Source organism: Heliconius melpomene, chromosome 11, assembly GCF_056956725.1.
Source record: "Heliconius melpomene rosina isolate 202511_hmr_F chromosome 11, ASM5695672v1, whole genome shotgun sequence".
Taxonomy (NCBI): Eukaryota; Metazoa; Arthropoda; class Insecta; order Lepidoptera; family Nymphalidae; genus Heliconius; species Heliconius melpomene.
The window spans coordinates 9,324,432-9,339,443 of NC_140399.1; the positions used below are offsets into that span (position 1 = coordinate 9,324,432).

The following is a 15,012-nucleotide window of genomic DNA, read 5'->3' on the forward strand; positions in this document are numbered from 1 at the left end:
TTGATTTAGCACACGTTTAATTCTTATTTGACTATTGTTTTAGGTGAGTGCTGGAAAAATGTAAATGTAAAATTATTTTTTGGGCTTTTATTTAATTGTTAGACTAAAATAATTTCTGTATGTGTGTGCGTATGTATTTTTAACCGACTTCTGTAAGAAAAGGAGGTTATCAATTCGACTGATTTTTTTAAATTTTTTTTTTTATGTTTGTTACCTCATAACTTTTGACTGGGTTAACCAATTTTGATATTTTTTTTTATTTGAAAAGTGAAGCTTCCCGTGTGGTAATGCTACAACACCCTTACTACAATATCTAATTACTAAGCCTGTTTGTTTTACTTGGCACCGACTTCAAAATTATAAAATCTTTGTAAAATTATTTTTCACTTTTTAGTTTGTTGCTAGAAGTCGATTTTTTCTTTTTGTTAAAAACTAATTTATATAATTTATACTATCTATACTATCTATACTAATCTATACTAATATAATAAAGCGGAAGAGTTTGTTTGTTTGTTTGTTTGAACGCTAAGATCTCTGGACCTACTGGTCCGATTTACTTTGTTTTTGTTTTGTATGAAAGCTGCATTCTTCAGAAGTGCTATAGGCTATATAACATTACATTACACATAAATACTAATATATTTTAAAGTACTTTCTAATTTGACATGCAATTCATACATCTTAATAACAACCGTCGCGTCGCTACGCAACCGTTACCGCGACATTTTGATATTCATCCTTATGAAAATAAATATAATAGTCACTTTTAGCATTTTATCTAGATTGAAATTATAATTTGCTGTATAACATTCTAATAAATAATTAAGGACATGTCACTGATTCGAGATGACCTAGCCTACGGGCGGCATAGTATGAGTATGACCGACGCGAAAATATTCTTATAGTTCAAGCAGGCGTAGCCGCATCCGGGTCCACTAGTATACGTATGCAACGAAAATACAGGAAATGTACAAAATGTTCACTCCATTATGTAGAGCATATGTTAAAACATTATTTGACATGGTTTTACGTAATATTCGATAAATCGTTTGATTTCCAGGCACGGCATACTTCTATTATGGTAGATAGTGTGACATATTGTGTAGCCGCGTCCCTATTCTGAGTTTATACATTTTTATTTTTCATGGCCGAATATATAATTATATGTAGAATATATTGTTGTCATACATGTGAGTTACATTAGATTATATTTATTACCCAATTCAGCAGGAAGTGTCTTAACAGTAGACTCACTCTGATTACAAATCTTACGTAATACAGCGTGAAGCTGGAACAAAAAAAAAAATAAGAAAAGATATAACATAAAACTAATATAAATAAAAAAAAAAACGATAAGATAACTAATTTATTATAGTAATTTTATACATTTAACAGTAACTAAACACTGTTTATTAAGCATTACATGTATATAATCATTGTTCTAATAACACTCATTACTTTTTTTATAAAATTTCATGAGTAATTACATTCGGCGATCTAAAATTGAAATTGCCGGATTATGAACCAGAATAGGGTCGTTAAACTCTTATCTAGATATTGGAGTGTTTGTTTCATAAAGTTCGAAACGTTTGTATAGAACGGTTGTTGGTGTTCTTTTTATAGTTGTTTTTTCTTTATTGTTTTTGTCTAGATATGAATTTAGTTTTGTTTATTTTTTTGTAAAATAATAGTGAATATAAGATATCGTTTTATTACTATAAATTTGAATATATCTAAGTGTAATTAAGTGTAAGAATCAATAAATTGTAATTAACCATCGCGTGAAAGGTAAATAAATATGACTTGTTTTCAAAAATAAACCATAGCATGGGAAAGACCCGACTAAATATTTAAATTTTGCATTAATTTTATTTAGTGGATTCGATTCGTTTTAATAGTAGGAAAAAAAATCAATTCTCATTTCATAAATTCGTTGTATATAAAGACCAGTGTAGTGCTTTTTTAAGCTTTCATTCTATATATGGATATATTTTTATATTTGCTTAGAATATAAGAAATATTAGAAAAATTATATTATAAAATTACCTATAACATATTCGTATGACCTTTATTCGAGTGTAGTTTACGCCCACAGTACATTAAGCATGCCTATCATTATAATCCATATTTAGAGGAAGCATTGGAATTTCATAGTGTTAGCTTTAGTTTCATATAAGTTTTATTGTTTTGTTTATAACCCCATCTTTATTGCTTTATAAATTTAATATAAAACGATATTTGAATATGTAATAAGATTGTAAGAATAATTAAATACTTTGCTATGCGTTTGTACATATATATATTTATAATTTTAAATTCTTCTAGCGTAGTAATATTTACCTGTAAAAACAATATTACTTTTGCCACTAAATCTTACTACATTTGTGTACTAAGTTTAAAATAAAAAAAAATATGGTTTAACAAATCTGAAGTTAAGTTTTAAATTCTAAGTGAGACGAGCTAATTGTTGGTGGTGTTTAATTTTCAACTCTTTAAGTACATTAATTAACATTAATTAGGGCGAGATTTTGTTTAGCCAGTACAAATTTGTGACAGTTTTTGTTTACCCAGTATTCATTATTTAATGTCAGTTAAAATTAATTATCGTGTGTTAGTATAACAATACTTTAAATAACAAATTTACAATATCCATTTGTTCACAGGCTGCTTCGCAAAAGCGTTCGAACGTATACCTCGCTCAATGGCGTCCTCCCTCATAGGAGATCTCAGTGCGGCGCCGTCTATGACAGGATCCTTAACAGAAGGCCTGGGTCCTGCGGCGCCGCCGATGCAGCTTATGCATGTGCTGGAATGCACTGTGGATATAAAGGAGACTGACGCTAAGGTGAGTATTTAATTTTTAAAAATTTAATTATTTACAATTATACTGTATTAGTTCATGGTGGTTAATTTGTAAATGCCGAAGTCTTTGTGAATAAATATAAAATATAAAAACATTGTTTACATTAATAGCATTATTTTTCAATGTATCATTGTAACAATAAAGATTATTACGACAGTAAAGGTTATTATGACATTCAGTTTTTTTATACAGTTCAGTTAGAAAGGTGAATGTATGAATGTTTTTCTTAGGAAAAGCCAAAAGTGATTAAAGATAAATAAAATGAGGAACAGAGTGTCTTACACAAGGTTCCCTCTCTCTCCTTTGTAGTGCGCGAGACCTACCATGTGAAGTTAATATGTACGAGTGCACGTATAATATAGATTTTTTCATTCCAGGGTACATTTAGCCACGTGCCCAAAGAGCGACTCGGTTATAAACTACGCGGGGGCATCGATAAGCAAGTGACAATCAATGTGACACAAGTCACTAACAACGTACACGCTGAGATTGAAGATCCACAGGTAAAATATATTATTAATTTTATTTATTTTTTGGTTACTTTTTTACAAATTGTATTATTAGATATGTGAAAAATACTTGAAGTTTCTGGTTTTTGGTACAAAAATAAAATAATAAATAAATGTATAATGTAATTTTTTTCTGTTCTAATTTTTACGTTATTATTTATTATGGCAAGAAACTTGTTAATTATTAAACATACAAATTATCAATTACACATATATTCAGTATTTTATTAAATAATATTTATTTTTTCAGTCGTCCTATACTGGTGGGCTCTATATAGAGAGGTGCTTCGGCATACTCTTAGCTCCTGGTCGCAGCGTTAAACACTCGGATATGCAATTACTTGAAATGGTAATGATCTTGAAACTTAGTATTGAAACTCTCTTAGTATCAAGAAAATGTAAATATTAAATATTTACTTTCCACGAGTGGGAATCGAACCCTCAACCTTTCGCGCTTACACGCTTATTATCGAAGAGCCCCTGGCGCAAATGATTATATTATGTTTTCTAAAATATATTGAAATAATTTCTAGGTGAGCGGGTCATCAGGTGGTTCGGGTTGTTCGGTATGCGCATTCTGGAATGCTGGGGAATCAGCTCTTGCTTCCTTCAATGTGGCGAGCGGCGATGGTGCCCCCGCTTATATGTCACTAGCTTTGGATCTTGTTATACGTGGCATAAGAGATCCTTTGAGGTTTGTTTTTATATTTGTTATTTGTATGTGCAGTACGGTTGAAGAGTCGTGGTTGTCCTGAAGTTAGTCTTTGAAATTTTGTGTATTGTTCATTCGATAAGAAAGTAAGGATAAAATGAAATCTAATCTGTACAGCCATCTACAGCTAACTTTAAGGCACCCACGATTCGTTGACCTTACTTTGTTTAAATTGTATATGTATATATTCCACTGAAAACAGAGTCTAGTTTATTTTTTTGTTGGTATAATAAAAGTTTGCTTTCTATTTTTACAGATTGGTTATAGAAACGCCAGTGAAAGTTTTTTCTCCTGCTGAACGCTTTTGGTATTATTCCAAACGTCCTCTAGTACAGCAGTTCTATATCAATTTAAAAGAGGTATTATTTTTATTATATTGAATAACCACTAATTTTTCGATTTGTTAATGATATATACCTATTAAACATACATTTCATATGTAAAAATTGTAACATTTGACCTCATTTATTAAGCTTATGAGAACTTGATTTTTTTAAACCAATTTTTTGAATAAAGTATTTTCTCAATGTAATATAATTTTTATTAATTTAATAATTATAATTTAATAATATATTTATTTATTTATTTATAATTTATTAATTTAATAATAATTTTTATTCCCTTCCCAGTCAGTAGATTCACTCGGGCAGCTCCAGTACGAAGTGGCAAGCGTGGAAACGTCGGGCGAGTTGGACCGTTCCAGACTGAACTTGCCGCTATCGCTGTCGAGCCTGTTGCCGTCGCCGCTGTCGTCTGCGCCCGCGCCGCCGTCGCCTTCTGAGCCGGATTCTGGTAATTTTTGTATTTAAAATAAAATAATAAAAATAAAAATGTTCAACAGATTGTGGGTTCGGTTAATTTCCTCGGGTGGAAATTTTAAGAAATTAAATATTTAATATTTTCATTTCTTCGTTCTGGTGTCGAGGCAAAAGGCGGTGTTGAGTACCACTACTAAAAAAGTGCGGGACAAAAATACAATTTAGGTATATTGACAGTTGATCATCGCTATAAAGTTAGCTGTAGATGGCTAACTTTAGGGCGGCCATGACTCATCCACCGCAAACTAATTCAAATGTATGGAATGAATGTCAAAATATTTATGAGTTTAGCCGGTTCTATAATAGTTAAGATATTATAAAAAAGTTTTTATTGCATTTTTATTACAGATGGTGATGAGCCCCTCCTTAGTGGTACTGGTGAAGTGTCAAAAGATTGTGGTGTTGATGTTCTTGAAAATTGGGCACAAGTTCTTAGAAGGTATGTAGCAGTAGGACAGCGTAGAACGTTGTAGGTTGTAAGTTCGAACTCCTCTCGGGTAATGGAAATATATTCTTTCTTCTGATTTTAAAATGTTTCTATTAGTCAACACACAGTATCTTAAGGTGGAAAATAAAAATCACAGCTGTGGTCGGGATACAACGTGGTTTTTTTTTTTTTAAATTTATATATGTTGAGTGCACTTTTTCTTTTCTCTTTGACAAAGAAAATAGTTTTTTTATTATTTTTTTTTGATCCTATAGTTGGATAGGCCCTCGTCCACGCGCACTAAGCCAGCTCGTGCGAGTGGGCGTGCCTGAGGCGTTGCGCGGGGAAGTATGGCTGAGACTCGCCGGCGTTGACCAGAACGATAAGTTGATGGAGACTTATCGCACTTTGATTAGTAAGGTATTGATGTTTTACGAAATATTGGTCTTTGTTAATTACGAATGGTTAAACATATTTATGTTTAGACTTCGAACAATAAAGTAATATTTATTGCTTTTACTATATCCAGATATTATCAATAATTATAAAAAATAAATTAATAGTTATAAAAAATATTACAGCCACAGGTGAAGTTTTTGTAGCAAGTGAAAAGTAGAAAACAGAGTGTCTTAACACTAGGTTCTTCTGCTTACCATGCAGAATACAGCGTAAAACTAGGAAAAAATATACTGATGACCTTTATTTTGTCCACAGGACTGTCCCTTCGAAGCAGTAATCCAACGAGACATAGCACGCACGTTCCCAGCACATGATTTTTTCCGTGAAGCAGGAGGCTTAGGCCAGGATTCGTTACTACGTATGGCGCGAGCGTACGCTGTATACGACGTAGAGGTCGGATACTGTCAGGGGTTGAGCTTCTTGGCCGCTACGCTGTTGTTACATGTAAGGATGTTAATGGAATATTCTTTTATTGCTTGGAAAACAGGGAGAATGTTAGAAATTTTAAAAAAATGTCTTTAATTTTGAGTTATGTTAGTATTGATTATGTTAAGCAAAAATAAAAAAAAAAACAGTGATAATATAAAAATCATTTCCTATTTTAGATGCCAGAGGAACAAGCGTTTTGTCTCTTAGTACGGTTAATGTATGGATATGGACTGCGAGAACTGTACAAAGACGGCTTTGAAGCGCTATATATGAGACTACATCAATTGGATCGACTAATGGAGGTAATAAAATTATTGTTAAAAGAAAACATTTAAAATAAAAATATTCTGATATTATTTATATTTCTTTATATGGTCTTAACTAGATAATAATATTGTTTTTGAAAATAATTTTTCAGTTTCACGCAGTATCCCTTATGTGACATGGTAGGCAGAGTGAGCCTAGTTTTAAGACCCAACGCTCTGCACTTTCTTCAATTCTGAAGACATTGCGTGTTGAGTGACAGAACTTAAGCAAAGAAAGAAAGTGAAGAAATGAAAATATTAAATATTTAATTTCCTCGAGTGGAAATCAAACCCACAACCTGTCACATTTACAGTCACGTGCCTGCGCCCCTAAAGAAAATAGTATTTATTAAAATTATATTTTAAATATCAATGTAATTTCCAGGAACAACTAAACGACCTACGCGCCCATTTCCAAGAGCTCGGCGTGGAGCCGCACATGTTCGCGTCTCAATGGTTCCTCACTGTATTCACGGCTAGATTCCCGTTACCTTTGGTATGTTTCAAATTATTTTTATTGTTGTTGTAGAATCTTATAAAGAAGAACATATTTAATAGAGAATAGATACATATTGTAAATGGTAATAGTGTAAGGAGCTCCAAGAACATTGGAAATGACCATTTTAACTGTATTACCTGTTTTTCTTTTAACTTGAGAAATATAATTTTTTACTTTACGTATTTGTATTTATAATTTTGTGTTAAATTATTTTTCCATATTTTTAATTGCTATCCTTGCTTTTGAAATAGAATATAACGGTTCTTTGATGAGTGTAGGGGAGCAGTAATTAAGGATTTCACAAAAAACCCTACAGGAATGAGATGAACGGGATTTTACCATCTAAAGTTATAATGTCCACACAAATTAAGTTGCGGACGTTTATATAATTTAAATGGCCGATAATAGCGGTGTTGAGTTCCGCCACTTGCTGTCCCTGCAAGATTCGACGGAAAGTGGAGAGCGGTGTGTTTTAACACCAGGCTTCTTCATACTCAGCTATATGAGGCATACAGCATGAAGCCAATCAAAAGTTAATTATTGTTTGTGAATTTATTAAATCATTTATTATCTGTTAACAGGTTTATCACATACTAGACGTGTTCCTCTTGCAAGGAATGGACACACTGTTCCAAGTATCATTGGCATTGCTCAGTCGCGCCCGCAAAGACCTGCTCCAGCATGATTTCGAAGGTGTACTCAAATATTTTAGGTATTTATTATGATTTTTATTTAATTGTAAATAAGTGTTTTTAAAAAACGTACGGTGGTTTAAAAATATGGCCAAAGCAGTTGTGTGGTAATAATTATATTTTATGCATATTCAAAACATATTTTATTAGTATACAACAGGGTGAATAAATAAAAAAAAGGAATTGTATTTATCTTTGTATGTAAAAGAATTTATTAGGCTGTTCTGGCTGGCTGTTCTTCATAATAATGTTTTAAAACTATATTAATATTTTTTTAAACAGAGTAACATTACCAAAGAAATGTCGTGCGGAGGAGGCGTCACGTCAAATTGTCAAACTCGCTTGCAGTATTAAAGTTAAAAGGTTACAGAAATACCAGCTGGAATACGAAAAGTTTATAAAAGGTAAATTTTAAATGACTGTGGTAAATTCTATTCCCGCGAATAAAAATATTTTTTGATATTTTATATTTAATTTTATATAAGGCATGTTAAAAAAGTGTATAGATTATATTTGGTCAAATTAAATTGTTTTTAGTTGATAAGAAGTTTTTTATAATTTCAAAGTGCAATGGTTAATTGTTACAGTTATTTTCTTTATATTATGTAGATTTGTATTTTAATATATTTAAATTGCAGAATCAGCAGAAAAGGAGAAAATAAATGTGGAGCTAGAAAGATTGAAAGTAATAAATACACAATTACAACAAGAGAAAGAGGTGCTAGAAACACAACTTGCACAGGTGAGAAAAAAATATTTCTTTGCTTAATACCATCTTTGAAAAAAATCGAATATGGTTGCAAACTCAATGTTTGTGGGTTCGATGCTCATTCGATGCAATGAATTATTTTCAATTTATCGCTCTGCTATTACACATTTGGCGTTAAGCCTCGTCATTCAACCTGCAATGTTTTGAATTCAGGCAGAAAGAAGAGAACAGACTGCCTCGTCCTTAAGTTGTATCTGCTCTATATCTGGGATAAAGCGCGAAACTGTAAAATAATACTTTTAAGCCTTGTCTATATTTTTCACATCGATATTTATTTCTGAAATTAATAGTGTTTGTCGTATTGGAGATACAAAAAAAAAACATAAATTGATGATATATAAAAAAAAAATATTCAATTGTTTTGTAGGCTCGCGGTAACCACGAAGAGGCTCAAAAGGAATATGTGCACTATGCCGCAGTTGCTCGAGATTATAGGGAAATATGCGCAAGACTCGACAAACAGTTACATCAAATGCAGGTAAACACAATGTTCCTTTATAGAAGAAGGTCAACATGATTATTGTATGTGAATATCTTTATTGCTTTATTTTTATGCTGAAACATTTTTTTACCTTCCCGTTGTATCCCCCACAACGTGAAGGAGGAGGGAACCGAATTTAAAGATGCTTTGCGTAATTCATGCCGCGCTTTGCCTTGCTACCAGAGCGAAGAATGAAAATGTTCAATATTTCATTTCCATGAATGGGAATCGAACCCTCAACCAGTCTCGTTTACATTCATATTTTTTTAATACTATAATTTAATTACATTATTTATTTATAAATATTTCATTTTTGTAGGACTGTGTCAAAAGTTGTGTCAGCTGTAGTGTCAAACTAGCACAAAAAGATAATAAGGAAGGTGAGTTAATCGTAATTTTATATTTTATAATGATTATTTTACATCTCACGTTTTACATATAGCAGAGTAGGCAGAGGAAACCTATTAATATATTGTGTGTTGAGAAGCAAGACTGAACGCCGCATTTTGTCAACATCGAGATAATGTAAGCAATCCAAACCATTTCTCAATGACAGGGTCAAACCCACAACCGTTGCCATTACGGCAGCCACAAAATTATAAACATATATTTATAATTTCATTATCTATTATTTTATCCTATAATTTTAGAATTACAACAAAAAGGTGAAGAGAAAGAGAACTCAAGCGATACTGAGGCGAGGCTGAAGCAGCGTGTTCGCGATCTGGAGCTGGAACTAGCGCAAGTGAAGCTAGCGCATGTACAGGCTCAGTGTAGTAATCAGGTATGCTTATTTTTGTGAATGGTATAGTATAGTACGATTGACGAGTTGTGCCCGCCCTGGGATTAGACTTTTTAAACTTTTGCGAATATTTAAGTTAATTTGCGTAACTCATGTGCTAAAGTCTAATCTGTGCAGCCACTTACACCTAACTCCAAGGAGGAGGGCGGGAGAGGAGGACACAGAACTAAAAGACCTCTATTATATTACACCTATATTATATTTACCGTACTGAATATAATTTTATAATATTTTCCATGATTATTACGCGCATACCAGAGTGGGCAATAGGAACCTGGGAACGTAGTGTTAAGACAAGTATTTTGTCGTTTCCCACTTTTCGTTGACTTCTCGAGGCAATGCTTTTTGAGTGACAAAACCGAACGCCTCGCTTTAAAAAATAATAATACATTTTTCATACCGCCAAGTGGGAATAGAATTCACGACCGCCGCCATTACAGTCGCACATTTGTGCCCGTACGCCAAGACGGCTTAATATTTATTCAAAGATTATTCACATATAAAATGTATTAAAAAAATAAACAAATTCCATATTCAAATTTAAATTAAGAACCACAGATAAATTATCAAATAATTTTGCATAATTTAAAACAAACAGGAGCTAAGCCACCAGCTGAACGCCGCTCTCAACGAAATGCAATCGGCCATGAACCAAAAGCAATCGGTGGCACCTTGGCTCGTCCGCACACTCGGTAAGCCATTTACAGTTTATTCCGTCCTAGAAATAATATCGATACTATCAGTCTTTTATGCCTCGGATTTCGTGGCTGTCGTGGCGTTTGTATTATTTTTTGTTATGTCCATACGGTTTACTTTTCCTAGAAGATTAAGGGGTTAAACTAATTTTAGTATTTTTTTGTTTATCTTATTGCATTATTATTGTAAACTGTAAAGCTTAACAAAAATCTTAAAATCAAAATTAATACTTACTTTTAATATTTCAAACCATTTTGGGTTTACATAATGTTTATGTTTCTTTAATTTTTAGTTTTCTTTTGATTGATTTCATAACTATATTTTGAATACTAAATTACTGTAGTAAACTAATATTATTTTATTACACACCAAACGTGTCAGTTTTTATATATTTTTATAAACTTAGACATTTTTATATTTACACAATTTCATCTTTTGAGAGCTAGTTGCCTTTTGATGCATATTTGGTTTTGGACTTTTAATACTAATTTTACTTACTAATTATCTAACATACTAAAAAATAATAGTATTTTATATTTCTCTTATTGTCACACACATTAACACATATTTTAACTTGTCTACCTCACTGAGAACATTATTTAGAGACATTATTTACAATCACTACTTGTTATATAGTAAAATTTACTAAGTAATAGTTACATTCAAACTTTCAAAAATATTTTATAACAAAATCAAATGAAATATCCTCCACATAAAATGTTTAAGTTTAATCCAGATCAGTATTTTTTTTTAATATACATAGAATACCAGCTAATTGCATAATTAATAACTCTTTCATGTCTACTGATTTGTGTTAACAATTACAAAAAATTGTTAGAAAAGAACATTTAAAACGTTATCTCTTTTTGTAGGTCATTAAATCCCTGTTAAATGCTTAATGCAGGTATATCTATTAATTTTATAATCTATGCTAGTATTATTAATCTTCTATCTAAAGCTACATAAATAGTGTTAGTCTGTACCCAAATTTCTAATGATTGTATCTTAAGAAATATATTTTTTAAATATATTAGTGTCTTGCATTCGGCATGTTTTTTTTTCTTGAAACCTTTTTATTCTGTTATATTGTATATAGTCTTAGGTAATGTCGATTATTTTGTGCTTGTATTTCTTTATTTTCTATCTGTGAACTAATTAATAAATACATTAGTTTTATTTGTTATATTGTGTTCATTTTTTTACCTCTTGCAACATTCCTTTTGCATCAACATATATTTCAGTATAGTTTATTCAATAAATATTCCCGTAATTTTCTTTTTATAAAAATATAAATGTAAAAATTATTTAATAAAAAATAGTGTATTAAAATAACAATCTATTACTAGTATTTACATTTGCTGTTTTTGCCGAAAGGTTCCATCATGGAAGCTGCACAAAACCGGCCATCTTTCCAAACTTACCTTCCAAATTTAAATCAAGAGCAACAGTCGCCGTCGCTCCAAAGGCAAGGTTCTTTTTCGAGTACACAGGGACAGAGCCATTCGCACCTCGATAGGCGCGTGTCGGAGCCATACAGTCCGGACGTCGTCAGGAGGAAGAAGGATCTCAACGCGAAAAGGCACTCAATGCTCGTAGAATCTAACCTTAGCAAAGAAGCTAAAGACCTAAACAGAAGGAGCCATGACGTCACCATCGTAAAGAATCTGTCGATGGGTTGACAGATACGTTCCATTTCTAAAATTTAAAAGCCTTTAAGTTCGAATTTGAGCGTTTGCTTTTAATTTGAATGTGTCCTTTTTGTCTGTGGTCAAATGTTTCTAATGAGGTTGTATGTTGGTTTGTATGCACATATACTATCACTAGTCAATATTATGTTATAAATGTATTTCTGTGGGTTAAAAGGCTTGCCGTTTACCATTCCATATGTTAAGCCTTTTATGAAAACAGTTTAAAATATATTTAACTTTGCATTTATATATGTAAAAACTGCACTGTAGTGTTTAATTTGAAACATGATATTCATTAAATACTCGCGATATTAAAATTAAATAAAGAATTTTATATATGAGAAATGTTTGATAAATATATGTTTAGCTTCCCGCTGCAGGTCGGCGGTTATTGTGAAAATTTAAAAAGTAAATTATAAATCAATCTCGAATACTCTTTGTAAGTATCGTATTAGCAATCCTTCATCTCGCTTCATGTTATTTTGCGTACATCGTAAGCCATAGCTCGAGTGCCTTTTCCGTGGATAGATTTAATATAATGGGCTCTATACACTTATATAACTTATGAGAAGTTAAATAATAATCAGAACTTTGTGTATGAAGTCCATTGTTATATTATACTCTTAATTATGAATGGCAAGTAGACAAAGCTGTAGTGAACATATTGTAGTTTTGTCTTTTGTTTGTCATTTAATCTATGTATTTATTTATTATGCGTAATTAAATTTTGATGTTCTTTCCTTTTTTTAATGTTGGTGCAATTTGTATTTCATATCAAACCTTATATTGCAATATTTCAACTATATTTGTATATTACATTTATGTAATTATAGGCGATTATAGTAAGAACAGAACTTTTTCTTTAAATAATGTGCAATCTTTTATCTAGCAATATAAAAATAGTTAAAAATAGTAATTATATATCAATAATTAAATAATGTTAATAGTGTAACACAGTATATTTATATATATTTGTATTTTAAATTACTATGTTTTGTGCCATCTTATATATGGATATTATTAAAATTGTCTAAATAAAAAAAAACGTAATGTTTATATCTTTGATTAGTTAAAAATATATCATTTTGTCAACATATCTTGTAATATTTTAGAAATTTGACAAATAATAACTTTCTCTTAAGCCGTTTCTTCTGTAAATATTATTATGATTCATTTTTTTTTAATTATAATACATCAAAGTTGTAGTAAATAACTTATTATATAATCCCATATTCTTTAATATATTTATTTAAATTGGAATTTCTGACGAAATTCATATATTTAAGCATATTGGAAATCTTCTTTGTTTTATGTTTACCAAATTGTGTGATAGCAAAATTATGTGGTTTTTTTAGATTAGCAAAATTTTATTTTCTCTCATTTTTAAAAGTTAGTTATTACTTGGTTGACAATAATGTAATGGAATTCTTATGATTATTCGAATCTATAATATTGATTTTAATAATAAAAAAAATATCATTATCATATTTTTATTATAAAAATTGAAACTATTAAAAAATTGCGAAAAAATTTGATATTCTCTAATAGTAAGATTAAAACAAAACTACGTTAATTCTACTTCAAAGTTCAAGATTAATTTTAATTGCATTTGAATTATAATTTTATATACTTATATTAAAGATAAGGCAATAAATTAATATATTATTTTCTATATATATTTCTAAAATTATGACTTGGGGGGTGTGTATGATTGGCATAACTCAAATTTGATCTCTTAATAATGAAAAAGTATTATTTTATTATGTTTTTTAAATTGCCCTCATTACTTAATCTGTTACCTGCGATATGCTTAGAATTCTATATATTATGTTAATTATATTTTTAAATAATATTATTATTTCCTAAGTATGTCTTATGTGGATTTTTTAATATTTTTTATTATAAAATTAACATTGGGTTTATGTGAGATGTGTGATTTTTTATTTAAATAATGTTAGAAGTAATGTAAGGTCCAAATATCTCTTTAGTGGCGAAATTGTAGCCTCTTATTTACATGATTGATGAAAAAGAACTATATAGAAGTAAATACAATGCCTAAATAAATAAAAGTTTTGTCTTTGTATACACAGGAATGATTATAATATTTTTAATTTGTAACTTATTTTCAATAATTTATTATTAAGTCCCAAAATGACATTTCGAATAAATTTAATTTGGTTAAACAAAGTATCTTAGGCTATTTCGTATTTTTTTAACATTCTTATTACAACGTTTATAGTAACTGTTTAAATTTCAGGACTAGGCTATAAAATATGTATATTTAAAGAAATTATATTTAAATTCTAACTAAATGAGACTAGTCCATGTCCAGCCATCGTGAACCCTACGGCCATTCGCTTTTAGTTGTAGATTGTGTATTATAAAACAGGCACTAGCTTTATATATAAGGCATGTGACGTCACACTTTGATTGTGACGCGTGTGAAAGGAGCTGTATTCGCCGGATGTGTTGTTTAGTCCTTATCATTTATGAAAATAAATGTTTTACAACTTAAAGGACTTTTATTTACAACCACTTTTTAACCAAGATTTTGGAAATGAATACAAAAAAATATGTCTCTTTACAAATATTAAAGCAGTGCATAGTGTGTGTAATTACTGTTCTATATAATGTAATTTATATAATGGTATTTTTTATATGGCGCCATCTATTGTTCAGTAGCGAAAACACGTAGATACTCGTTTCTTATATAGCGCCATCTATTGACAGATATAGTGGTATAACACTATTTATATAATAAACAAACACGAAGTTATAACATAAGCAATGAGTAAATGTGTTCTGTGGCTATAAGCTTTTTATTATATTTAGTGGTTATACACATTTACAGTATCTACAGCTT

At 30.4% G+C, this 15,012-nt stretch overlaps 1 protein-coding gene across 4 annotated transcripts in view; it reads left to right on the forward strand.

The window, feature by feature from the left end:
* The window catches only part of GAPcenA (GTPase activating protein and centrosome-associated), a 28,293-nt gene extending 13,628 nt beyond the window's left edge, over positions 1-14,665 (forward strand). For 3 of the 4 annotated variants that reach the window (XM_085193708.1, XM_085193711.1, XM_085193709.1), the window contains 19 exons: positions 2,664-2,845; positions 3,241-3,366; positions 3,623-3,721; positions 3,906-4,066; positions 4,341-4,443; positions 4,714-4,876; positions 5,251-5,341; positions 5,605-5,749; positions 6,044-6,232; positions 6,394-6,519; positions 6,908-7,018; positions 7,603-7,733; positions 7,996-8,117; positions 8,352-8,455; positions 8,850-8,960; positions 9,283-9,343; positions 9,614-9,747; positions 10,364-10,457; positions 11,836-14,665. In XM_085193708.1, the coding sequence (XP_085049834.1) occupies positions 2,664-2,845; positions 3,241-3,366; positions 3,623-3,721; positions 3,906-4,066; positions 4,341-4,443; positions 4,714-4,876; positions 5,251-5,341; positions 5,605-5,749; positions 6,044-6,232; positions 6,394-6,519; positions 6,908-7,018; positions 7,603-7,733; positions 7,996-8,117; positions 8,352-8,455; positions 8,850-8,960; positions 9,283-9,343; positions 9,614-9,747; positions 10,364-10,457; positions 11,836-12,140 (2,558 nt within the window). In that variant the 3' untranslated portion in view covers positions 12,141-14,665. Of the gene's footprint in view, positions 1-2,663; positions 2,846-3,240; positions 3,367-3,622; positions 3,722-3,905; positions 4,067-4,340; positions 4,444-4,713; positions 4,877-5,250; positions 5,342-5,604; positions 5,750-6,043; positions 6,233-6,393; positions 6,520-6,907; positions 7,019-7,602; positions 7,734-7,995; positions 8,118-8,351; positions 8,456-8,849; positions 8,961-9,282; positions 9,344-9,613; positions 9,748-10,363; positions 10,458-11,333; positions 11,366-11,835 lie in introns of all 4 variants that reach the window. The other variant, XM_085193710.1, reaches the window with a different exon arrangement.
* Positions 14,666-15,012: the final 347 nt, after the last annotated feature.